The 27,272-nt window shown below is 44.8% G+C and overlaps 1 protein-coding gene across 4 annotated transcripts in view; it reads right to left on the bottom strand.

The window, feature by feature from the left end:
• Positions 1 to 27,272, bottom strand: part of LOC146868589 (uncharacterized) — a 1,503,661-nt gene that overhangs the window by 677,240 nt on the left and 799,149 nt on the right. For all 4 annotated transcript variants that reach the window (XM_085611695.1, XM_085611716.1, XM_085611705.1 and 1 more), the window contains 2 exons: positions 27,058 to 27,111; positions 354 to 398 (listed from right to left, as the gene is read on the bottom strand). In XM_085611695.1, coding sequence (XP_085467821.1) covers positions 354 to 398; positions 27,058 to 27,111 — 99 coding nt within the window. The remainder of the gene's footprint in view (positions 1 to 353; positions 399 to 27,057; positions 27,112 to 27,272) is intronic.

Below are 27,272 nucleotides of genomic sequence, written 5' to 3'. Positions count from 1 at the left end.
AACCTGGGAGGACACATATCCCCAGCAGGGATAGTACACAGTTCATTACATTGAATCCCCAGTGATCAGTGGGTTGCACCCACAGTTGCACACAAGAGAACAAACTATTGAAGTGAGCTTATTAAGAGAGTGAGGGCCCGATTCACAAAAGTAATCTGAGACAAAATCCTAACTTTTGGTATTCACAGAAGGCATTTAGGAGTACTAAAGTTAGGATTTTGTCTCAATTAATCTTAATTTGGAGGCAATGTGCAGGATGGCACCTAAACATGACTCCATGTCATCACGCCCAGGGACAGACCGGACTCTAGAAAAAACAGAACGCATGCTGGTTCAGAATGTGATGAACTCACCGGAGGTCCTGGTAACCCAACAAGGCCCCGCTGTCCCATTCGGCCCTGGACAAAAAAAAACCCAGTTATGTTAGAAATGTAATTTCCATTGGATACTGAAGAAGGAAGATATCAGGTAATATTCCCAAACAAGCACATACTCAATACATCCAACAAACAACTATAAAGTGCTCTCAATCACCCAAAAAGTCATTCAGTATGCCAAATGACTCCTGTGGAAATAATATGCAACATATCTGCCCCAAGCAATACACACAGCTAAATGCCCACTTAACCTAAATGGACTAAGACCCAATCATATCAACAAACATGTTTACATGACACACTAACGAAAAAATGATTTGCTTTAAGTAATATCCTTTCTGTTATATAACTAAGCTTCTGAGGATTCCTCAGTTTAATCCCTTCTCAGGAGCAAGACTATATCTAAAACATTTTTCACTGTAATAGCCTGCCATCTGCGCTAGGTGATGCCTCTTCATATGGACTGTGGAGTCAGGTGGCTCAGCTGAAACTGATGATATTGTGTGACTACATAAGATGTATAGAAGTTAGGGATGTCAGTTCAGCCTATTTTATCCTCATCGCACAGAGATCAGGGGGAAACACTATAAATATAACAAAGACAATCAAAATATATTCTCAAGAGGGGTGGAGACAAGGGCGTAGCGAAGCCCCTGCTCTGCCAGCTTAAACGGGGTGCCTGGAACGAGCTAAATTGTTTTACAGTCCTTCTTAACTTTCATCTCTAGCTTGCAGGTCATTTCAAAGATAAAGGAAAGGCCTATATTACAGTCATACAACTGTGGGAAGGGGTGGAAGAATAAAAATAAAGGTAAAAATGGTGAGAGAATGAAAGACAAATATTTTGAATATACTAGAAAAAGTTAGAGGCAAATCCAATGAAATAGGCTGAAGTATGAAAAGAAAAATTAAAATAAGAACTGAAAGAAGAAAAGTTAAAAAGAAGTAGGATGGAATATAGGCACACAAGAAGAATGGAAGGGGGAAGAAAAGAATGAAACTTAGAAAAAGGGGTGGCAGGAAGAAACAAGGAAATAAAAAAAATGGGAATAGAGAAAGAAAGTAAACGGGTGGAAGGTCAGGGCTGGGTGGAAGAAAAAAAAGTATTAGCAAATGGAAGGAACTCAAGAAGAAAGAGGGAGGAGAGAAGAGGCAAAGGAAGTACAGGAGATAAAACAAGCATGTGAGAATAGGACTATGATAAGGAAAGATTGAAAGCAGGAAGAAACATTAAACATGGATATAAAGAAGGACAGAGAGCTCAAAGGACACCTGAAAGAAGAAGGGGCAGAACAAAAGAAAAATGGTAAAACAGAATGAGAGGAGAATGAAAATGGAGGGAATAAATTCATATAAAGTAAGAACGAAATATGGAGAGAAAAAAGGAAAGAATAAATCGTAGAAAGAAAGAAATCAGTGCTGGTAAATGTGCAGTTTTGGCCACATTCTTTTCAAATCATGCTGGAAAATACATCACTCTGAAGCTTTTTCAGCAAGGCAACAATGCCCGCTATCTCCTTAAAAGAAAGGGTCAGGATAGCTCACTTTGCTAGGACATTTCATTCCATGCGGTTGAAAGTGACGGGTATTTTATTTTTCTGACTACTCCCTTGGGTGGAGAGAGCTTATTTATGTATAATGTTACAGAAAGTAAGCATTTATCGTTCCAATGGATGAAGACTTCTGCAGATTTACTTAAACCACTCACAGAGAATTTGTGCGAAAGACAAAAGTTTAGGATAGTTCGAACTAATCAGATTAGACAATTGTGAAGAACTGTTTTGCCAAATTAAGCATGTTTCCTATTATTCACATTAAGACATCAGTGTTTTACAAAAGAGTACCGAAAGGACTAAGTGGCAAATTGATAATTCTTCTGAATTGGTACTTTTTACATCAGTGCTGACATGGTAAACACAAGGGCCGGCTTTAGCGCTAGTGGCGCCCAGTGCGATAATGTTTGTTGGCGCCCTCCATCTGTGGTGGAGGTGGAGACCACTTCTACCAAGGATTCCCTCACCACCACCCTTTAACTGTGCCCCGAGAGTCTCCATAACCACTCTCCCTCAGATGAATTTAATTTGTTATAAAGCGCCACTCATACCAGTGTAGGGTGTCAGAGCACTTTGCATCACACACACATTACAGAGAGACAATCAATCATACATGTGTAAATCAGTGTATAGGAAATGGTATATAGCCCAGAAGACTGTCTGGAGAAGCACAAACTCAGAATACAAAACAGAACACCATAGTTGGAGGTTGTCATTAATAAGAATCTATTTCTTCCCAAATTAACATTTTTTGCAACATTAATCTATGCTTTAATCTATACTTTGCAGAGTGCATGCAGTTCTTTGATGACAGTTAGTAATTTACTGTTCAGTATTAGGATTTTAACTTATAAACTGCAAGTTACAAAAGGATGTCTCCTACAAAATCAGTAACCCACTGACCTATTTACATTATATGCACTTTGTGATCTGCATGGTACACATTCTTTGCAGCTGGCATATTAACCCTAACCGTTACTTTACAATGAGGCAAAACTTCCACTAGACAAAACTCTGATCTCTCTTCAGGAAGAACATTAATCAATGGAGTTATCTTGACATTTTTATTGCTGCCTGAAAATTGCTGGAGGACAGGAACGCGGCAGCAGGTGCATTTAAAACCAAAAATAAACTTGCAAACATGCCCGGTGCTATGAGGCCGGTCGCACCGCATTAGAACCAGCTCTGGTTAACACTTATTTTGTTTAAAAAGGACAATAACCACCAGGAGAGGTGTGACTGCAAGTTTATAACAGTATTTATTTGTTTATGAGAATCACCTAGATGTGATGAGCTTGCTTCCCTCTTCCCTCTCCCATTATTGCTGTACCTGTTGTGGTTGATGTTCTAACCTTATAAACTGATGACTACATTGCCTAAACGTGTTGTACTGTTGAACTGGGTAGACAAACCTGGAACTCAGACTGTATCTCAGTTTTGCTTAAACTTGCCTGAGGAGTTGACTGCCTTTCCCTGAGACAATGCTCTTCTAATGGCATGGAAACAACTGTGCTTGGACACCACCAGAGAATCTAGTGGCTCTTATCCAGGCATGCCTCCAAGACTATGATGAACTTCAAGAACCAGGATACAGAACCAACTGTGTCCAAATAAAAAGATACCTACCATTGGTAACAATGTTTCTGGTGCATACATAATCATTCCATAGAACCCCAAATTATGAGTAATCCTTCCAAGTGTAAGAATGGCTCAGACAGAAAATATATCCACAGCAATGATTCCCCAGTGATGGCAGGTGGCACCACGTGGCTTCATCTGCGATTCTGCTTTTGATTGTGCAGTCCCTGAGTCACAAAAGTCACCAGTGAACTGGCATTAGTTCCTAATATTTATCCTGCATCCCATGGAGCATGAAAAGCCATTCACAGGGACCAAACAAGTATAGGGGAACAGTTACTGGTCGGTTTTAGCAGTCTCCGGTTCAATTCCAAATCCCACAGCAATATGCATATTGAAGTCAATGGAGTGGTCCTGATGCAAGGGATACAGGATGCTGAAGATTCATAAAGATGTTGAGCCGATGCGGTGTGTCTTCCTGTCACCAACTCTCTTTCCTCGAGCTTGGGGGGAGACTTTGGCCTCAGGGGTCGAGCCCCCACGGTGTCCGGGAGAAGTCCACTGCAGGACCAGTTGTCTAGAGTTGCCACTGGTGTCCAGTTACTGTAAACCAAGTGGTTTCCTTTGGTTGAGGATAACTCCCTTGCTTGGTGACCAAACAGCACGCTGATGAGTCTCCTGGGTCCAGCAGATATGGGGGCAACTTGTGAGGATCAGAACTAGGTCTCCCAGGCTGCACCACAACGTCTCGCATAGGTCAGGTTTCCTGGCGCTGCGCTCTTAAGGGTGCAGTGTTCTCAGCTTTAATCACCCTGTGGCTGTAACAGAGAGTCAGCCAACTGACTCTTGGAGTTGTAATGTGAGGTCTGGGTGCCAATTTTATGCCCGTTATGAGCATAGGAGGTGGTGGCGACTAACTAGCCAATGGGTTCTCACGTCCCCTCCTGCTTGGTGACTACTTCCCGTGAAATGATCCTGAGTAACAGTTCTAAGGGGGTTGATCAGGAGCTATTTAAATATTTTTTTCTGAGGATCTTGAGGGTGAGGGAGCAGGAGGGGGTGACCATGTTGATAACTGAGAGTTGGTTGTCTGACACTATCCCCTAGGTTCCTAGCTTGATTGGCCGGAATGGGTGCCGAGTTCGGCTGGCCTCCGGGGAAGGTCCACAGTGAGGTGTCTTTTATAAAAAGTACCACGACCGTCTTGTCTGAGGTGAGTTTCAGAGCGTTTTCTCATTCATCCAGCTGGCTACTTTGGACATGCAGGTGGTGAACTTGGTCCGGGTATTGGGAATGTCTGAGAGGGGTAAGATCAGTTGGGTATTGTCAGCGTATGAGATAATGCTGATTCGGTAGGTTCAGACGGTTCTAGAGAGCTCTGCCATGTAGGTATTGCATACTGTGGGGATGAGTGAGGATAGTTGTGGGACTCTGCATCAGATTTGCAGCTGTACAGGTGTATGTTGACAGGCTGACAGGCTGACCGACTGGGAGCAGTTGTATAATGTTTTCACGCTTTCATTTACAACGCATGCCTTTACAACGCGGTCAGTACAATGACAGCATTGTTACCACGCATTCCATTATAGCACAAGTCATTACAACGACTTGCATTAGTGAAGCGCTGTAGTTTGGCATAGTATATTTTACAATTTCAACTCCAGTCTGTGCAATAGTAGGGAAGGTGTTGGATTTCAAATCCAACATCTGAAGTTCCCTAAAGCAAGTCGTTGTAATGACTTGCCTTGTAATGGAACGCGTGGTAACAACGCGGTCATTGTACTGACCCCGTTGTAAAGGCACCGCGTTGTTCTGACAGCATTGTTAACGTTGTTTGCCCTGGGTGCATCTGGTGAGGAAGGAGCAGTTCCCTTGGAGAGCAGGTTCGGGTAAGCTGGCTTTGTGGAGGCGTTGGATAAGGATGGGGTGAGAGATGTTGTTGAATGCAGCTGAAAGGTTGAGCAGGATGAGTGCTGCAGTCCATGATCATGATAATTTTGTAGGTGGCGGCGATGAGAACAGTCTTGTACTATGGGTGAGCCTGAAACCGGATTGAGAAGGGATGAGGAGGTGGCTGTTGAGGTGGTTGGCCAGTCATTTGTTAACACATTTTTCCAGTACTTTAGCTGGGTGGGTCAGCAAGGAGATCAGTTGGTAGTTTGGCAGAGTCTTCAGATCTGCAGAGGGTTTCTTCAGAAAGAGTAATATAGTGGTGTGTTACCCAGTATCCAGGAAGGTAGCTGTAGTGAGGGAGTTATTAAGTATCTAAGTCAATCTGAAAAATCACTTAGTTGATTTGCTACATCAGGATGGTTCTGGAAAATCATCTCAGCTGAATCTTTCTGGTCTTTGAAGGGCTTGCCAACATTCAGGACAAAATTCCCTTTTCCAAAAAGAATCCTGATCAAGCTGCAAGGGTGGCTCTTGGCCTTTTAGGACTAATGACTTCATGTATATTTTTGTACCTTGTATGTGCTCAAGAATGCACTGCCTCCACTGCTCCTGCATCTTCAATGGAATGTTATGGGGATTGAGGGACCAAATCTCTCAGTCCTTACAGTATAAGGAATATACAATTATTGGACTGTGCCATTCCTATGATGCAGAAACTCTGCATAATCATTTAGGAGTTGGGATACTTCGGATTAATCATGCTGCCTTGGCAGGATTTCTTTCCGAGCTTCAGGGCAGGCAGATGCAAGTAATGATGGACAATACTACCGCAATGTGCAATCTAAACAAGCAGGTGGGTGCCAGCTCTCATTCCCTTTGAACAGAGTCTCAACATCACTAGCAGTGGTCAAACGACATAAGAATTGTTATGTTAGTAGTTCATCTAACAGCGAAGGTGAACAAGACAGCAGACTTTCTGTGAAGGTTATATTCGACGAGCCAAGAGTATCAGCTTCATCCCGTGGTCGATTGCCTAATATTTCAGGAATGGGGGTTAATTGAGGTATACCTTTTTCCAATTTTGCAATCAGTATTTCTTATGCTAATATCCACTGGTGGAGTCTCTAAGGGAAGCTCTATATCTGAAATGGGATGGCAAGCTGTATCATGCATTTTTGCCACTACCCTTGCTGAAAAAGGTAATTTGACAGATTCACTTTCAGAAAGCTTACAACTGTTGTTACTTCGGAACTGATTATCATCTTGGGATTCACACTTTCCCCTTCAACGTCTTGCTCGTCCATGGTCTCTCTCCTCAAAGGAAGAATGTTGCTTCACCCACATATCAAGCTGTGCAGTCTTCAATCTTGGAACTTGAGAGGTCAGTAATTTCTTTATATTGCTTTCTGCAGGAGGTGGTGGGTGTTCTTTTGCCTGGTCATTGGCTACCGACCAGAGCATTTTATTCTAGCAGAGGGTTTGTCTTTGAGCTCTTGTGATCTGTTCATTCTACTGATCTTTTGAAGGCTTTGATTGTCCAGAATTTACATTTTCCTATTTCCCTGGATGAAAAGGGTCTCGATAGTGTTATTTAGCCACAATCTGAGCCTGATTAATTTCCTCTTTCGAGGCAAAATCAATCTCTATAGGCTAGCTCCTAGGATGGTGTTGGCTTTCTGCATACATAGATCCAAAGAATTTCAGAAAGATGATAGCTTTTTCAATTCTTCCATGGCTCAAGGTACTGAATCAAGAAAATAATTTACCAATTCTCTTCAGGACAAACCTAGCACACCAGTAATAGAATCACGCTCTCATTTATTCTTGACAGTACATGCATTTTCGGGCCATTGTCCATTCATGCAAAGTTAATGATTCTGCGGTAATGGCTAATGTGTTACTGCTGTATTTTTACTGTTTTGTACTTTTAATTTGGTGAGGCTTTCTGGTTATCATGTGCATCAAGTCAACTTGTACAGAATCAATGGACACCCTCTCTAATCAGGGCTGGAGGCAGGAAGCGTGTCTTGGACATTTTTCTGCTTCTGGTCTGCCATAGCTCCTGGGAGAATGGTGTAGCCTTCACTTTCTTTTCAATGCCACATGAAAGACGCCATTCCATGTCTTGTGAACAAGAAATAGGTGCTTAATTTTATATTTCATAAAGCATTAACCACACTTGGCGCGCGCGTCAGCAGCGTCCCTGCGCTTCCTCTCACAGGCGTGAAGCATAGGAGAAGCACACAGCGCCACAAACCGGACCCGGAGGGAGGTGAGAGGAGCCGGGGGCAGGGCAGAGAACAGAGGCATGGAAGAGACACTCTTCCCCCAGCACGATGCTGGGGAGGGGGGGGACAGGCCCGATTCACTGAAAACCACCGAAGTGGGCTGCATGAACTTAAAATGGCCCCCGGCTCATAAACAACCTCATAAGAAATAAGTCACTCGCATGAAGGAGAACTAAAAAAAACACAAAAAAAACACTTATACCAGAAGATTTCCTAGTCCTGGGAGGTCCCACCAATGAAGGAGCAGAGTAAAGACCTGACGCGAGGAGAGTATTGAGCTGTGCCCATTGCATGACCCTAAAATGGCCGCCGCTGGGGATATCTGACACGTGGAGCTATTTCTTGTTTTAAACCCTAAAGCAGCAGTTCACGGGTCAAAGAAGGATCATACCTGATCCTAAAATGGTGTCAGACCCCCCGCCGAAGGCAGGTTGCGGCCCTCCCAACGGGCAAGACGGGAACGCCTTGAGGCGACCTGACATGGCCACAGGGCTGCGGGAGGACGGCAGTCACCAGCCAGCCAGGCTAAGACCCAAAAGTAGCAGCACACCGGGTCCAGGAAGGATGATGCCTGACCCTAAAATTGAGGCCTACCCCTCGCCGAATGCACGACCGAATATGGGGATCAGCAAAGTGCCCTTGGTGAACATTAATAATCAACTCACTACCCATTCTTGGCAGCAGAGAATGCAAGAAAAGAGTGAACCTGTGCCTCCCCCACAAAATAAATTTTACCTGAACTCCTAAGCGCAAAGAGACCGATCAACGTGGCCGATTTCCAGTGGAGCTGCCTAGTCAGCTATAGAGGAGATCGGCTCTGGGTCACCCCTTGGCCGTCACCTACTCAGCTAGACTTTGGATATAGTTCTCCTCGTCTCTACCCCTACATCTGTGAACTTGCCATCGACCGTTGAGACTTTGCACTTTGGCCGATGCCTGGCAGAGCTAACTTGATAGCTATAGAGGAGATGGGCAGTGGACTTTCCCGTCGACCGTCACCTACCCAGCTGGACTTTGGGCAGACTCTCCTTCGTCTCTCCACCGCATCTCCCTCTTACCCTTTTACCTTACTCCCCTACCATTCTACGCTCCATTATCTCGTCCTCTATGCTCTTTAAATGTTTTCTTGCAACAGATGTAACTGATGTAACTTTGTAACAATGTGGATCCTCATGTAAAGCGCTCTGATACCTCCGGGTCTAGCCAGCACTATATAAAACTCAAATAAATAAATAAGTAAGTAAGTCACGTCTTGGCATAGGTGACATCCATCACATATACAAGGTTCTGTGTTTGCATATTTTATTTCTATGGCATTCAATATAAAATTACATCCCAGGGGCAGACTTTCTGCTCTTTTCAAGGCAGGATGGCGGTGGTTTTAATAGGAGGAAAGGAATGCTAAGGCAATGTTGCAAGGTGGAAGTTTTATGTGGTATGGCAGGGGTGCCTTACCATGTAATACTAACACAATACACAAAGATGGACCCTGGGTAGTCGCTCAGCATACCTGGTCTCAGGCCTGGTATAGTGGCATCGATCAGACAGGCTACTTAGAGGAACGTGTTAAGCATTTCACATCACCAACATGGACGAAAAGTAACAGAAACAAATCAAGAGAAATCCCACACTAATTTATCAAAATAGCTCTGATTTTTATATATTTTTAGATACCAACACGAAATCAATGCATACAGTATAACAGAAGTTATCAATTTTCAAGCAATAAACAAATCAATTCTTTGCAATGTGAAAAACATTAATGTTGCGTTCAATGGGACAAATACATTTATGCAATCAATACTTTAGCAGGTGAGTTCAACGGAACCCATTAAGAGTTAAGATCTCAGGAATCCTTAGACCAGTTTACAACAGCTAGCACAATTTTGCCTGGCACAGGGGAGCGGGGTGCAGAGGTGCATTTTCAGCTGACAAATCGAGCTGTCAATCAGACTTGTGGTGTTGAAGTGGTTACCTTAGCAAAAAGGTATATGCGGGTGAGTTAAGCAAAACTCTTTGGGATCAAAGGGTCCTGGACCAGGAGCATCAAGACAGATCCAATCTACCTGGCTCAAGGACTCATGTGCAGAGGTGCTCATTGCTATCTCTGGTGCTGAACCGGATCCGCAGCCAGAGGAGCTGGCAGTCGTGTCAAGAGAGGGTAAAAACAAATGCAAGATCTTCACGATTGAGCCACAGGAGTGGTTGGTTGTGCAAGCAGATGAATCTGATCTCTTGAAGTGTCGAATAAAGCAGGTTAATGTAGGATTGACCACCAACAAGCCTTAAAACCTGCAAGCACTCCGGTGAGAGAAATCTTTATCCAGAGGACCAGGGGAATGGTGTAGAGCCTCACTGAGGCTTGGGACTACAATTCCCAAAAGCCACCTGCACAAGAACTTTGAGCAGCCACGCCGCATGGGTCAGGGTGCAAGACTTCAAGTTATAGACTTTGTGGTTTGTGCCTGCCGTCTGCAGGGGACTAGTTCCTCTAGCCCAAGATAGTTCTCGTGAGGCCTGGAGTTTGCAGTGGGGTTCACCGTCCTTTTGGAACTGGTCTCTTGCCTTGGTCGAGTTGAAGTCCAGTGGGTGGGTGGCTGCCACAGGTGCAGAGCTTTGCGCCTATCATTGTGGAGTCCTGCCTTGTCGTACAAATAGATCTCTTCTCTGTATTACATTGAATTTTAGGTTCTGGTGTCTGGGATGCCCCTTAAATCTTAGATTTAGGGGTTGTTAGAGGGTGTGAGGATTAGTAGCGAAGGGGTACCTAGTCCTGCGGCTAATCCGTCCCAGTAGTGACAATATCCTGTGGGTGGGTGTCACTAAAACTAGTCGGAACCAGTTTCTAAGCCTAAATTAAAGATGGCCAAAACTACCCTCATCCGCCTCAGTTGTCAGCCCCTAGAGGTGTTGTCAGCCTTGTGGAGGTGGACGCCTCCAGCATAGCTAATTTCCCACCTGCCTGCACAAACAGTGCCTGGGGCAGGGTTGGCTTTGTCCTCAAGGGGGGGGGGGGGGGACAGCTCCTTTGTCCAGTGGGCCCAGTGAAGCCTTTGAGGGTCACCGCATCACCAGAGGTGTTGAACAAGTTACTTACCTTCGGTAACGCATTATCTGGTAGAGACTCTATCTAGCTGCAGATTCCTTACCTTTGAATTTCCCAGGCGTCAGGCTGGATCCGGAAACTTTTGCTTGAGCAATATCCCTTGCACGCAACGTCGGGTGAGTACATTCAGCTCCGCGTTACATCATCGGTGTTGTTAGCGTCGGTTATGACGTCGCGGTCACCTATAAAAGTGTCACTCAGGCTCGCGGACATCAGTACTTTTTTTTCCACACCAGAAGTGCAGAGCCACAAAGTAACGGACTAAAACAAGTGCAAAACTAGGGCCCTGAAAGGGAGAGTAACCCTTACAAAATCAGTCTGCTAAGCGGGCTGGCATGGGTGGGCCTGTAAGGAATCCGCAGCTAGATAGATTCTCTACCAGATAATGCGTTACAGGAGGTAAGTAACTTGATCATCTGTTAAAGATTTCTAACTGCAGATTCCGTACCTTTGAATTAGATACCCAAACCATACTCTCCCGACAGTGGTTGCGGACCAATTCCTGACACTTGAAGTCCTGCAGGACCGAACAGCCAAAATGCCTGTCCTTGCGGACCTGACTATCTAGGCAGTAGTGGTTGGCAAACGTGTGCAGAGATGCCCATGTTGCTGCCTGACAGATGTCCAGGACTGGGACACCCCTAGCCAAGGCCTTAGTCGCAGCCTTTCCCCTGGTGGAATGAGCCCTTAATCTATAAGGAGGCTGGTTCTTAGCCAGGGAATAGCAGATCTTAATGCAGAGAACAACCCAGTGAGAAATGTTCCTTTTCTTTACTGCCCACCTCTTCTCAGCTCCCACGTACCCATAAAGAGTTGGTCGTCCACCCAGAACTCTTTTGTGCCGTCAAAGTAGAATGACAATGCTCTTTTTGGGTCCAGGCGGTGGAGGTGCTCCTCTTCCTTAGAGGGATGCGGGGGAGCAAATAAGGTGGGCAGTGTGATAGACTGACTCAGATAAAACAAGGTCACCACCTTTGACAGCGAAGTACCACTTTATCTGGAAAGGACATTATGGAGGGTGGCGTACTAGATAGCGTCTGCAACTCACTCACCCTCCGGGAAGAGGATATCGCTTCCAGAAAGTCTGTGTCTTGATGGTAAGCAGCCGGAGGGGACAGTTTGTAAAGGTTAGAAGGGAGCACACAAGAAAAGTGAGGACCAAATTAAGGTCCCACTACGGCATACCAAATGGTGTGGGTGGAAACAGGTTGGCAAGCCCTTTCAAAAATATATTTACAATTAGAGGCCTAAAGAGAAAGGGTTGGTCTGGCATCTGCAAAAAAAGCGAATAGAGCAGAAAGATAACCTTTGAGAATGCCCAACGCAGAGCCCTGCTGGGCAAGGGTAAGAATAGAAACAACAGTAGAGAAGGAAGCAGAAAGAGGGTCAATAGACCTTTCTGTAAGTATAATACACATTTTTGCCAACAGCAGGAGTATACCGTTTTAGTGGAGGGCTGCCTGGCTGCCAAAATAATGTTGCGTACTTTGGGAGGAAGGCCAAAAGCCATCAACTGCCGCCGCTCAATCTCCAAGCATGGAGGCGCAGAGTTGACAGATTCGGGTGGAGGACCCTCCCCTTTTGCTGTGAAAGAAGATACTCCTAAAGGGGCAGCCTGATAGGAGGATCAATGTTCATTTTCAGAAGCTCTGAATACCAGACTTTCTTTGCCCAGTCCAGGGCAACAAGAATGACTTGGGCCTGGTCGGTCCTGATCTTCTTCAGAACCCTGGGCAAGAGAGGCGCACAAAACTGCTGACATTGCACATTCTCTTCGGAGGCAAACAGATCTAACCAAGGTTCTTCCCACTGCTGAAGTAGACCTTGCGCCACCTGTGACTGGAGACGCCATTCATGATCCGCTAAGCATCAATGGCTGAGTTTGTCCTCCCTGGTGTTTAGAGAACCTGCCAGGTGTTGAACCACCAGGGTTATGCCCTGCTATTCCAGCCATGTCCAGAGACGCAAGGACTCTCGACAAAGGCTCCACGACCCCACTCCACCCTGCTTGTTGCAGTACCACATGGCGGCGCTGTGGTCTGTGAACACCTGCACTAACTTCCCCTTGACAGAGGGAAGAAATGCCATTAATGCCAACCGAATCACTCAAAGCTCCAACAAATTGATGTGGAACCCCGACTCTGCGGGAGACCATTGTCCCCTGATTTCCACCTCTCCAAGATTGCTGCCCCATCCTAGAAGTGACGCATCTGTCACGACTGTGAGATCTGGTTGGTGAAGGGAGAGGAGTCTGCTGTTCACCCAATCGAATCGCAGTTCGTTAACCACCACTGCAGATCTCTCGCAGTTCCTTCTGAGATCTGAACCACGTTGGTGAGACTTCACCAATGCTGTGCCTACTGTAACTTCAGGTCCCACTACAAAGTCTGCATATGTCACCTGGCATGCTTTACCAACAGGATGCAGGAGGCCATGAGGCCCAACAGCCTCAGAGTCAGTCTCACCGAAATCCAGGATAGGATTGGAATCAAAACCTGAATATCCTGAACTTGCTGCTCAAGCGGATAGGCCCAAAACTGCACTATGTCCAGATAAGCACCGATGAAAGGGAGCCAGTCATCGAGGTAGGGGAAAGCTGACACCCCTAACCTGCGCAGATGAGCTGCGACCACCGCCATCACCTTGGTGAACACCTAAGGGGCACTGGTAAGGCCAACGTGGAGCACAGTAAACTGAAAGTGCTCATTGCCTACCTTGAACCAGAGGTTAATTGTGTGGCCCGGCAGACTGGGGATATGAAAATACACATCCTGCAGGCCCAACGCTACCATCCAGTCTTCTTGGTCTAGGGCAGACAAGACCTGAGATAAAGTAAGCATCTTGAACTTGCTCCTTCTTGAGGAAGAGATTGACACTCCAAAGATCTAAATGGGCTAAAACTCTTTTTTTTCTTTTTTGAAATCAGAAAGGAGCGGGAATAACACTGCCTACTTCTGAATTTGGGACCCTCTCTATAGCTCCCTTGGCCAGGGGAGCTGTAACTTCCTCTTGGAGCAATTTTAAATGATCCTCCGAGAGCCGTTCTTGACTTGGCAGAATGGGAGGAGGAACAGAAAGGAAAGGAAGAAAATAGCCCTCCTGAATGATCTGCAAGACTCACTTGTCCAATGTTATGGACCTCCAGTGGGGTAGATGATGATGGATTCTTCTGCCAACTGGAGTGCTGTGGTCTTGCAGAGTCAGACTAGGAGTAATTGAAGGCTGCGGCTGCTGGGGGCAGGTTGGCCGATGACTTTTGGCTTCCATTCCTTGGTTGGAATGAACCACATTCTCGTCCCGCACAACTTGGGAAGTCTGCGGGACGCGGCTGGAAACCTCATCAGTTGCCACGAAAGGGGTGAAAGCTAGACTGGCCACACGCTGCAGAAAAGAGGCCCAAGAATCTGGCCGTAGCTCGAGAGTCCTTGAACCTCACGAGGGCTGAGTCAATCTTCTCCCTAAAAAGACAGCGTCCATCAAGTTTGCCTGAGCAACGCCGGAGAAGCCAGGTGCCTAAGCCAGGTGTGGCACCGCAAGTCCACTGTCGAAGAAATCGTTCTGCCCATCAAATCAGTTGTGTTGATGCTGCACCATATGGTGAATTTTGCTGCATCTCTCCTATCTTTAACTGCCTGAGAGCACAGCCCGGGCCTCCTACGCGAATTGTGGCAGCACTTGCGCAACCGTCTCCTAAAGGGAGTGGGAGAAACTGCCCAATAAGCATGCAGTATTCACCGAACACAATGCCAGGCTGGAGGAAGAAAACATATTCTTCCCAAGTGAATCTAGCCTCTTGGATTCCCTATCCGGAGGGGCAGTAGGGAACGCATCCCGGGAGGTAGATGGTTGCACCACCAAGCTTCCAAGAGTTGGGTGTTGGCTGTGGAACTTTGGGTCACCCAGAGCCGGGCGATGGTGGCGTGCAATTGTCCTAGTCACAGGAGACCCTGTGCTAGGCTTGGACTACATGCTTAGAAGGACATCAGTAAGAGTTTCATTGAAGGGCAAAAGGGATTCAGAGATGGAAGACCCAGGCTGAAGCACTTCAATCAGGAGATTCAGAGGGCAACTGTAGTCCGGGGACCTCGGCTGCCCTCTTAGCCACCATGGCATAAGATGCCCCTCCTCTGTAGCCACAGTTGGCGGAGAGAGCATGTCAGTATCTGGAGATGTATGGCCTCCCCAAGTTCCCCATACCAGTCCATCTGCTATGCAAAATTATCCTGGTGTTCTGAAGGGTCCATAGACCCCTCCCAATACTCTCCCGAGCCCAAAACATCATCAAAATGTTCAGGCAACAACACAGAACCCCTGGGTTCAATCAATATAAGAATCGACGTCGTGCGACGCCTTTCCGACTCTGTGTCGTCGGGGATAAGGATGGGGCTGGCACCGCCTTTGGGCGCCAGTCACACCAGTCAAGGTGAAGATGAAGTCCGCTTGGATTTCTTCATGTGCCTCTTCCCCGAGTGTCCCAAAGACCTTGAGTGGACTGAAGAGGACTTTGGGCTCCGGGAACGGTCCCATGACCTCCTCATCTTTGAAAGGGAACAGGACCTCTGCTGAGTCTTGTTGGATTGGTCGACTGCCGGGCAGCAAGGAGCTTCATAGCCTCCTCCTGCAAGGCCTTCGGAGCCATAGCCCGACATTCCGAGCACGACTGAGTCATGGTCGCACTCGAGACACCAGAGACAGATGAGGTAGGGGGTCGGTAACCGACATCATGCGGTGACAGGTACCGTACAGTTTAAATCTTGTCTAAAAAGTCAGAAAAAGTCCTGTCAAAAAGTGGGAGAGGGGTAGTTCTTCTCGGATCAGCACTCAACTAGCGCAGAAAGAAAAAAACTGACGTCCGCGCACCTGGGTGGCACCTATATAGGTGACTGCGACATCATAACCGATGCTAATGATGCCAATGACATCACGTGGAGCCGAATGGAGCCACTCAACAGGTGCGCAAGGGGTATTGCTCAAACAAAAGGTTCCGGAACCAGCCTGACCCCTGGGAAATTCAAAGGTAAGGAATCTGCAGCTAGAAGTTTCCGTCAGATACCTCCTGCTCACACAGATCCTTTGTCTCTGACCTCTGGAAGTGGCACACAGTTCCCAGATTGAGGTCATACTTCTGTCTTGGCAGCAGGGGTTCAAAAACGCCCACCAAGACAACGGGAACATTGGTTAGACTAGATGGGCACTGTCCATAATGCCACCTGGGTACCTGCTGGTTAAACTTCGACACCACCAGTGCGCTAGGGGTTAAAAACCATGTGTTTGACACCAAACCCAAATAAAAAAATCGACCGAGCCATCATGGAGCTGGACATATAGGAAATAAACTAATGCCAGCCCACGTTATTTGATAGACCATCGGTCACTTGCAGTAGAATTATGTTTAGGATACTACCACAGGGCTGTATATGCGTGCACATATACTTCCACACATATAATATAAGGCACCCCACCTCTTGGGCTATAGGAGTCCTAACTTAGGGGTGACTGACATATTAAATGCAGTGAGGTGACCGTGTCACACAAGTTGTTTGCAGGGCCGCTCTTGAGCAGGCAAGCTGCTCATGCAGGGCTGACATGGCAGACCTGCAGACTTCAATTTTCGGTCACTCGGTGGCACTATACATGCTGCAGCCCTGGTATGCCTTTAAAATCCCTGCCCTGGGTACCACTGGTACCATATACTAAGGCCTTACAGAGTTGTAAAAGTACTTGTCAATTGGGTGTACTCATTCACATTTAACTTTTAAGAGGAGGAACACTGGGGCTGAGCCTAGTTAGCTGGACCCAGCACACCTTTAGATCAATTACCACAGAATCAAGCATTTCAAATGGGGGCAAAAAGTGTGGGGGGCATCTGCAAGCAGCCCAGTTTGCAACAAGCAATATCAAACCACAAATGTCAAAAGTATAACTGATGATGTGTCAATGTCCATTGTGGTGTCACTACAATACACACATTATCACCTGTTCTATCTAAATAACCCTGTATCTGCTAAAGTCATTAAACAAGCCACAACCACATCATGCTCAATTCACTTGTTATTCAACATTCTCAATTCAATTTTTAAATATCCAAGTGTCTTTTAGGACAATCTTGCTTTGCATCTATTGAGGATCCAATCATAAAATTAAACAAATACATTCCCCTTAACATACACTGATGGTGTACAACTCATGGTCACTGAAAACACCAAACCTAAAGCCTACTAAACAACCCAACATTATAGTAGATCTTACGTCAAGAAGATGCACTATAATGAAAGTGATGTCACACAATGCATAATGACCAGTCAATGGACAAATCATGGCTCTTACTCAGTTCACAGAACCTAAATGCAGATAAAAATACAAAGCCTGAAACCATTTAAATGTTGACCACTTAACATTCATAACATCCACTCAAGCCATACAGTACACTAAAACTAACAGGCATTGGACTACATGGTCACCTTAGGCAGGATGCCAAATTGAGCCCCCGTAAAAAACGCCCACCTTACATCCACCCTGTACCATCCAGCGCCCAAATAAATACTGCCTACCTCAAACCCACTCCATTCACCCAAGCAAACATTCACTTAATTCAGCCAGCCAAATGCTGATTTAATACATCAAACATAATTCCCATTCAATACAATCAATCTAATAGTCCTACAATAAATTCTACCACAACCTTTCATCATTTGCCCAGCTTACGAAACAAATATAATACAGAAAAGTCAACTAAATGAGTGTGTCTTCCTTCGATAAAGTCTTGCTTCCAAACCATGAATCACACCTAGCACCAGCCTAATGTAGAGCTCAGTCAATATATATGGTGCTTCTTCTTCACCCAGTTTGTACTTTCTACTACACCTCTACTCATTACAGTATGTTTCTAAAGAGTAAGCATTAGTATTACTATGTATTAAACAAACAGCACTCCATCATAAAATCTATACACAAAGCTTCAAAAGTTGAATTCCACTTTAGACCAATCCCACACGAAGCACATTTCATTATTACCCGTACTCAAAGTATCTCTCTTTCTAGATATGTTGCAACATTATATGTTAATACCTACCTATACATACATACATATAACAATGCAAAAACCAAAGGCAAAGCTTATTTACATTTAGGAAAATTGTATTTACTGTTTCGATACAAACCAAACGTAAACCACACCAAGATTACAAATTCTAAAGTTATACTTATACCTTAGATTTATAATTTACACACCACCTTCAAATTACTACTAACTTGTGCATCTCCGTACGCAGTACAAAACTAACTAGCCATAGTACATGAACTATAACTCCTGCCTTTATGGTGCACCACTTGTATCCTTTCATTTTACATCACTTATAGTATGAAAAATCATAGCTTTCATACAAACACTTAGGGCATCTCAAATTAAATCTTTTGCGAGAACAATGTGCAAGGTAGAGTGGTGATTTATGGTTCATGTGTAGCATAGAGTAGAGTGGAGTGTCGTAGAGTGGACTGGTGTAAAGAAAATTGAGTGGAGCAGTGCTGAGTGGAATTGAATAGAGCGGTGGGGCGTGGAGTGAACTGGCGCAGAGTGGAATAGCGTACAGTAGAGTAGCACAGGGTGGTGTAGCGTAGGGTGGCGCAGAGTGGTGTAGAGTGGCGTGCCATACAGTGAAGTGGCGTGTATTGGCTTAGAGTCGAGTGGCGTAGAGTGGAATGGCGTAGAGCGGAGTGGTGCAGAGAGAAGTGGCTTGGAGTGGAGTGGATTGGTGTAGAGTGGATTTGCATAGAGCAAAATAATCTAGAGTGGAGTGGCATAGAGCGAAGAGGCTTAAAGTGTAGTGGCTTGGAGTTACATGGCATATCGCGGAGTAGAGTGGCATTTCATGGAGTGACCTGTTACAGAGTGGAGTGTCATATCGCAGAGTGGAGTGGAGGGGTGTGTTATGTTGTTGAGTGTAGATTAAACAAACTTATTGAGAAAAGGGCTGAACAGATGTATATAACATGTTGTAGGAATATAGACTATAGGGTGGGAAGGGTCTTTTTTCATGGTAGATCTAAATTGCCTCAGTAGTGTTAAAGGTAGAAGGCACAAAAACATACCTATATAGTGGGCTGTTGTATATTGCAGTAACTTCACAGTATACCGCGGTACATTGTGATGAGAAAAGAATTTATGATTGGGTAATAAAAGCCCTTATAAAATTAAAAGGTAATCATATTGACAACACTTAGTCTGGGTTCTGGGTTTTAAGTGGAAATGCAGTGTACTATTGCATTCAAGTCAAGTGAAGTCAAGTTTATTGTTAATTGTGTCAGCTTTACAATGGTAAAAACTATAAATTAGAGACAAAAAAGCATACTTCTTAAATGCTTAAAACATATACAGTAAGATTAACTAAGCAGCATGGTGACATACAGTAAATAGATGCAGATATCTATGCTCTCGGCAACTGCGGGTCAATGCCATTATAAAAATGTGAAAAAAGAGGTAGGGTAAGTACACAGAGAGCAAGCAGCTCCTACACACACAGCTCCAGTAAAAACAATCATCTAATACATCAGTGAAAAACGTGCTTGTATTAAAGTGTGTGTACATGGGAGTGTTAGAGAAGAAGACAAGTCAAACAACCAATTTGTATCTTAATACATAATACAATATATATAAAATCAAATAAAAAGACACCAATAATTGATTGTCTGGTTGGGTATAATACTTATCAGGTAGGCGTCTCTCTAAGACTGGACCACACCGCCTATAAATATGATGATACGGAGTTAAGAACATACTCATCGTCAGCTCTAGCACATGGCATCCATGTCGATTTGAAACATTTGAACCATTTAAAAAGGGGAAGGAGCCTAGGTACGGAATCATATTTTGTGCAAGACAGGATAAAGTGAGATAGGTTGTCTTTCCCTCTAAACTTACAGAATTCACAGTGATCAAGACCAGCGGTGAGCCTGTGAATTCTGGTTAGATTTTCCCTGGTCTGCAGAATACCCAGTCTGTAATTTACATACAGTGTTCGTTTAATCTCAGGGTATATCGAATCCAGATAACATGTGTAGAGAGAGCCATGATCGTTGTTAAAATAGTTTGTTAAAATAGACCCAGGCTTCAACATAAAAACAATTCTACAACTGCTGATCTTCTTGGTATCGATCTTTAATCAGATCTGCAGTATCCTGCCTTATTCTACTAGGGTCTACATGAAATGACCATGAGCTCCCTCGATAGCCATCGTTGGAGGTTGCGTCTTCCAGAGATCTCAAATATATCACTGCCTTGGGGTTTCTCATCAGCCTGACCCAATACAGCACTGGCCTAAGGGTAGCCACCTCAGATATTGGGTTAACACTAAGCTCTGCATAAAGTGCCAACAAGGGAGAGTCCAGCCCAACCTCAGCAGGGCTCTTAGAAAGTTGTTCTTGGCCACTTGCAATGAGTGTAGGTTCGCATACCGCCTGAGCTTAGCCCCGTAGAGTGCTGCTGCCACTGCCTTTTGTTTATATATTTGCAGGATGATACTACTACTTCTGGCACCTGACTTGTGTCTAAACCTCAAGACTGCCCCAACCATTTGTCTCAAGAGTACAATTGCCATCTGGATATGGCTACAACAGTTCATATTGTCAGTGAACCAGATCCCCAGATATTCATACTGCTTAATGGTCTCGATGGGCACACCGTCAAACAAGGGCTTCCACTTAAAACTAGGGGACAGCCTCAGTGCTATAATCTTTGTTTTACTTCCATTAATAGTCGACGATTTCTTGTCACAGTAATCCACAAAAGGGTTTAATAACCTGTGGATTGCATTTTCTTTTTGCGCCATTAATACTGCGCCATCACCAAATAATAGTATCGGAACCCTAATTCCGGCCATAGTGGGACATCTAAGGGTTCTTCTGATAAATATTCTGCTGCATGGTTAAGAAAGAGGCTAAACAGTAAAGGCCTTGCCCTACACCCTTTTCTACTGGAAATGTTTCGGTACACTCACCTACTGGCCCGTACCCAACTCTAGCAGTAATGCCAGAGTAAAGAGCCTTTATAGCATGTACCAAGGTGATATCAGCCCCTTGATCTACAAATGGTCCCCACAGATTTTCCCAATCTACTAGGTCAAAGGCTGCTGTCAAATGCACAAATAATAAGTACAGCGAGGAGTTCCTGACAACTGTGAACTTATGTGAAATCATATATAATCGAAATGCTTGGTCAATGGTACCTATTTGACCGAAGGACAGATAGCATTTCTGTCATAATATTGTGACTATTAACCCAACCCTGCAGCTGGTTAAGCAGGACTTTCCCAAGGACTTTCCCTGTCCCTTCCTGAAGGAAGATTGGGCGATAAAGGGTTTGCCATGATTGACCTTCTTATATATAGGTATGACAACGGCCGAACATCAAGAGGATGGTACAATGTTACTAAAAAAAAGCTGAGTTAAATACTTTGGCAAGGGCATTAGCCCACAAGATGGGGCTCATCGCAATAAAGGCAAATGGCCAAAAGGTCGAACCAGGTGCCTTATGCTTCTTTATTGCACTCAATGCTCTTTCCACTTCCGGTACTAAGATGTCAATTGCACAATGACCCTTGTAGAGGTCCTCGCACACTAGTGGGGGGCCAGGGGAACCTTTGCGCTTGGCACTGTACAAGGCACTAAATGATGAACCCATGTAGTTGGGCCAATATGAATGTATGACATTGTTCTGCATTCTGTCCATCAATTGTTGTTTTTGCATTTGTCACCCCGAGTGGGAAGGGTATGCCCAGACGTGGGTCCCTTGCTCTCCATGCCACTGGAATCAAGCTATCCTGGCTGAAGAGGGGTGAAACCCCGAAACCGGTTTTAGGATGCTTGTTTCCAGTCCAGGGAGGGCCTGGCTTGGCAGTTCGGGCTGGACTGTTCCCATGAGGCACAGGGTCAAGACTGATATGCATATGGCTGGGTTCAAACTGGAATGGCATGGTGAGCAAAAAAACGATGGATTTAGGCCCAGATCTCTGTACTGGGGTGAATGTATGACATTGTTCTGCATTCTGTCCATCAATTGTTGTTTTTGCATTTGTCACCCCGAGTGGGAAGGGTATGCCCAGACGTGGGTCCCTTGCTCTCCATGCCACTGGAATCAAGCTATCCTGGCTGAAGAGGGGTGAAACCCCGAAACCGGTCCTAGGATTCTTGTTTCTAGTCCAGGGAGGGCCTGGCTTGGCAGTTCGGGCTGGACTGTTCCCATGAGGCACAGGGTCAAGACTGATTTGCATATGGCTGGGTTCAAACTGGAATGGCATGGTGAGAAAAAAAACGATGGATTTAGGCCCAGATCTCTGTACTGGGGTGAATGTATGACATTGTTCTGCATTCTGTCCATCAATTGTTGTTTTTGCTTATGCTTCTTCATGGCACTCAATGCTCTTTCCACTTCCGGTACTAAGATGTCAATTGCACAATGACCCTTGTAGAGGTCCTCGCACACTAGTGGGGGGCCAGGGGAACCTTTGCGCTTGGCACTGTACAAGGCACTAAAATGATGAACCCATGTAGTTGGGCCAATATGATTTTTAAAAGTATTCACTGTCCCCTTCTCCACCCACGTTCCAAGTTCCCAAAACCTCTTGATGTTTTTATCATAAGAGGTCTTCCTAGGAAGCTTGTTTCCGGTCCAGGGAAGACATGGCTTGGCAGTTCGGGCTGGACTGTTCCCATGAGGCACAGGGTCAGACTGATTTGCATATGGCCATGTCTGAACTGGGGTGGCAGAGTGGGCTAAAGAACGGTGATGGATTAAACCCAGATCCGTTGACTGGGGGTGAGTGCTTGCAATCTTCAACACTCCGTCCATCATTTCCTTTGGTTTTTGCTTCCTCAGTTCTGCTCATAACAAAAACTTGGGTGGAGAACTCAGCTCCGCCCGCGGAGTGTGCAGAGATTTTCCTACTCTGTGTTCCGTGGAGAAGGCAAATTTACACACACTCTGCAGCGGAGTGGAGCTGGCCAGCACCCGCCTCCAACCCCCATTAACAAATAATTCTACATTAATTAAAAGTAAATTAAAAACCACTTACCTGCACTGCGGCTTGCCCAGGCTGCCCTCCTCCTCTTCCTCACCATCTGGGTAATCCTTGAAAAAAACTGCGCTTGCATGTGCGCCCGCGCATGCGCATTACTCGGAAATGTGCATGCTCACGCGCCCACGCATGCGCAGTCTTCTCAAGGATTACACGGACGGCGAAGAAGAGGGCAGCCCGGGGATGTCGCAGTGCAGGTAAGTGGTTTTTAATTTACTTTGAATTAATGTAGAATTAATTGTTAATAGAGGAGGTGGAGGCGAGTGGAGCAGCGAAGCGTAATTCCACGGAGTTTTTTCGCAACTCCATGAACCTCTGCGTAGCCCCGTACGTCCACTACACCTACGGTTACTCATTACGACATTGGAAGCAGCGAATTCTTGCCTTTTAGAAGATGTATGTTCTCATGCCTGAGTTTCTGAAATAACGCTTCACTCTGTGGGTTACAGTGGAACTGTTTTTAAGCATGTGAGACAACTCTCTTCATACGGAAGCATGCTTCATCATACCAGCTATACCCTTGATTCAGTCTCCGGCCAGTAGGACCAACAATTGTGGTGCCAGTAGGCTTGGACCACAGAACCTTCAAATCATCTACCATATCATAGGCCGCTAAGATACTTTCGCTATGATTGGCTGTGGTATTCATAATTATGGCTCCATACCTGGCCACTATATGTTCAAGCATTGAAAGATTGAGCGGGTATTTTTTTGCTACTCCATCTTATTCTTATCCTACTGTTGGTTTGAGCGATCTCATGGCAGTAACTCCCTTCAGTTAAGTTGTTAATGCTAGCACACCACTTTGGACTCAGCTTCAGCTAGAGAACCACAGGACTGTGGTTGCTCTCCACTCTTCAGATAACACTCAAATCACACTCACATTCCCACCCCTCAGTATTAAGTATAATATAGTTGATTAGTGATGAACTTCTCCCATTATCAAACATTACTTTGGCATTGCTATCTGAAGTGGTACGCCAGATTAATAAAACGCAGCTGGTAATTTATCAGAAACTCAGAGAATGTTTCATCCTTCTTGTTTGATTTAAAACTACTTATAGCCGTCTCTGCGATGCCTAGACAATAGTCTTCCATTAGGACCTCACTATTAATAATAGTGACAGACGGTTGTGTATTAAAATCACCACAGATCAATAACAGATACTTGCCCCTTTTGCCCACCTCGGACAACTTACAATCAGCAATGCTCCCGACATAGGAAACAAAATTCCCCTAGATGGATTGAACCTCTGGGGACCAGCCAGGTGGAATATAAACATTCAGAATATCAATCACACCACCTTCAGGGCCAGTAAGTCAGATCCTCACTGTAGTGCATTAGGCAATAGTTGGGCTATGCCAAGTTGCTCTATCTTGCATTTTAATTTATATGACACCCATACCGCAAGCCCCCCCCGAAGGCCGCCGCTTTCTAGGACGAGTGGCTGGTATGCTTCTGTCTAATAATCCATTCGCACTAATTTTATCAAAGGGCCAAGTTTCTTGGATGCAGCATATAGTGCATTTAATGATAAACTTCAGCTAGTCTTCATCCTCAATTTTACTAGTCAAGTCTGCAATGTTCCAAGATAAAATGTAAAAGTATTCTCTGCTAGTAATGCCCATTTCATCGGCATTAGGTATTCCATCTGAGATCGTGGCAGCAGCCGGAGAGTTGGACTCCCCCATAATCAATTGGACTCCTCTCTAGAAGAAGCTCTGCTGCTGGTAGTTAATGTTGTGGCTATCCAACCAAGACCATCATAACACAAAAATTACATAGTAACCTGTTAGGGAGCATCTGAAGAAATTATTTCCAATGCTTCACTTGCGATTCCGTCTCCCCACTACATTATCCCTACTATAACGTCTGGCAATTCCACCCTTGTAAGGTAGTGCTAACAGGGCGAACTCAATCACGTTCTAACAGTTATACCAGATGGCTCTTACAGTGGGAAAGGTAGGATCATTACGGGCATCGTTCCTTGACCAAATAAATGTACAAGAGCAGAGTATCTAATGCCAGGGTTTGGGTACTTTTTGTAATGAAGGGATATATATACCCTTTTGCTGTATTCTCATTCCCCTATGACTTAGAGAAAGGTGTGTATTTTAGGTGTCTTTTGTTATGTATCTAACTTCCATATACCTCAGTGTGTGACAATAGGAGACACCCACACAGAAAAGACCATGAGGCAAAGTTCCCCTTGGCACAAGGTAAAGTTTAAAAGCTGCATGGGAAATGTGCATGTATATTCCATTCACAAGTGTCTTTGTCACTTTTATATGCATGCAGAATGTGCCACATTTGTATTGTTATGTTTTTAAATACCTGAAAATGTACTGCATGATCTACATGTGGTCTATATTGTGTAATACACATGATATAGATCTGCTGCTATTTTCTACTTTGTTTCCTCATCAGGTATAATTACCTAGTGATCTTTAGAAGAGAGTTACATACATTTTCATTCCCTCACCTTAAGTCAAGTATAGGGTCCCACACATTAGCCAAGATGAATGCCCAAGACCTATTTAGGCTGTCCAAGCGTAGAAACATGTTGGGCCTCAGAGTTACAATCTCATCCAATTCTTGGAATTGCCAGACGTTACCATAGGGATATAGTAGTAGGGAGACAGAATCACAAGAGAGGCATTTGAAATATTTTATTCAGATGTTCCGTAACAGGTTACCACATACTTTCTGTGTTTTGATGGCATATTAAACGTGGGGCCACTCTCAGCCTCTGTTTCTCTTTATGTGTTTGAGCTATCAAAGACCAGTCTTTACAGTCTGTCTTGACCTCCTTGATTCTGGGGTTTGGAGTTCAATTATCCTAGTGTTATTTCTTGTGGCGATAAACAGGTTCTCATGGACTATACCGTTTGCAGGCGGGAAATCCCTCTTTGCTACCCCCGTGAATGCGCTACGAGTGGAAGAGTTTTCAAGTCCGGGGGCAATTAAAATGGCCAACGTTGCCTCCGTAGAACTGTTTCTTCTCGGTCAAAGTCCAGACACGGCAAGACATCGATCCCCATAATATGAAAGTCATCTATACGGCTAAGCACCAATCTAGTGATGCCTGGGACTATAAACCCAACTTTAGAGGAGTAGGTGTTGCTACCTCCTGATTCTAGCCCCGGTTGCAGATTAATCAACTTTACTATCTTTATATCAGCTGAAGAGACCACCCTTAAATTGGGAATCACATAGAAATGGGCTAGCAGCCTTGACCTGTTCAGGAGATTAATAAAGCCAATGTCAGGAAAGAGATCAATAGATTTCAGACAGCATTCAGCAGCTTTTTAATCAGTTCTGGTAATTGTGTCTAAGCAAGAACTTTTATTTGCAATTTGGCCTTCCACATTGCCACCTGTTCTTACAAATATCGGGGTAAAAGGATTAAGGCTGAGAGCTGTCCCAGGTTCCTCTGGGGAACTAGTACCTCGGCTCCGTGTTTGGACAGTGCCCAGACCTTGTACAGGAATAGTCGAATTTCGCAGCTCAGGTGCAGTGTCCGACTGCAGTCCCCTGGCAGCTCTTCTCGTTAATCGACATTTCTCCTTAGATTGTCTTTTTCTTTTAGGCTGCACTTGATGCTTTGTCACTTCACTGTGGTCATCTGGTCCCTGGCCGCCATTGCACTGCAAAGCTGTATTATTCTTGGGAAGCATTATGTCATTACATTGCTTGCATTGTTTAAGCATTCGATGGAAGAGTTGGGGGTTGGATCTTGGGCGGCCATGATCTCCATTGTACCGGAACTTGCCAAGCTACCACTTGGGACAGCTCAATAATTTTTACGCCTCTTAGGATTGGAGAACAGCCACTTTATTGAATATACAGGGACGGTTGGATTCTTCCTTGACATTATTTTTGGTTTACCTTTCTTCCTGTTGCTCTCAGTCCCTGTTGTAAGGTTTGCACTCTTCCAGAGTTAGTTAGCAATACAGTACTCCCCAGTTTACAGGCTGCATCGTCAATGCGCCCTGGTGCAGCTGCCCATGGCTTTGTATCATTATTTTTCTGTAGACAGACAGACAGACAGACAGATAGACAGATAGATAGGTAGATAGGTAGATAGGTAAATAGGTAGATAGAGAGTATTTCAGAATTCATCATGACAATCAAGGAAGAATCTATGTTCCAGAAACATACACAATGCCTTAAACTGTACACAAGCTCTTTACCCTGTTGCCTCTGGGTCCAACTACTCCTTTTGGGCCATCAGGTCCACGGCTGCCCTACAAAACAAAAGAGGTAATCCAATTATACCACACAATTATTACTCAACATGTCCAGAACTACACATAATTTAACACTGCAAATCCTTATTAGAAAATGACATCACGGACCTGATGTTCATGCAAGTGTGTAGCACAATTAGAAAATACACTACTAAACC

This window comes from Triturus cristatus, chromosome 1_2 (genome assembly GCF_964204655.1).
Source record: "Triturus cristatus chromosome 1_2, aTriCri1.1, whole genome shotgun sequence".
NCBI classification, from domain to species: domain Eukaryota; kingdom Metazoa; phylum Chordata; class Amphibia; order Caudata; family Salamandridae; genus Triturus; species Triturus cristatus.
Note: the sequence above shows the minus strand (reverse complement) of the source record. Positions and strands in the feature narration are given on the sequence as shown.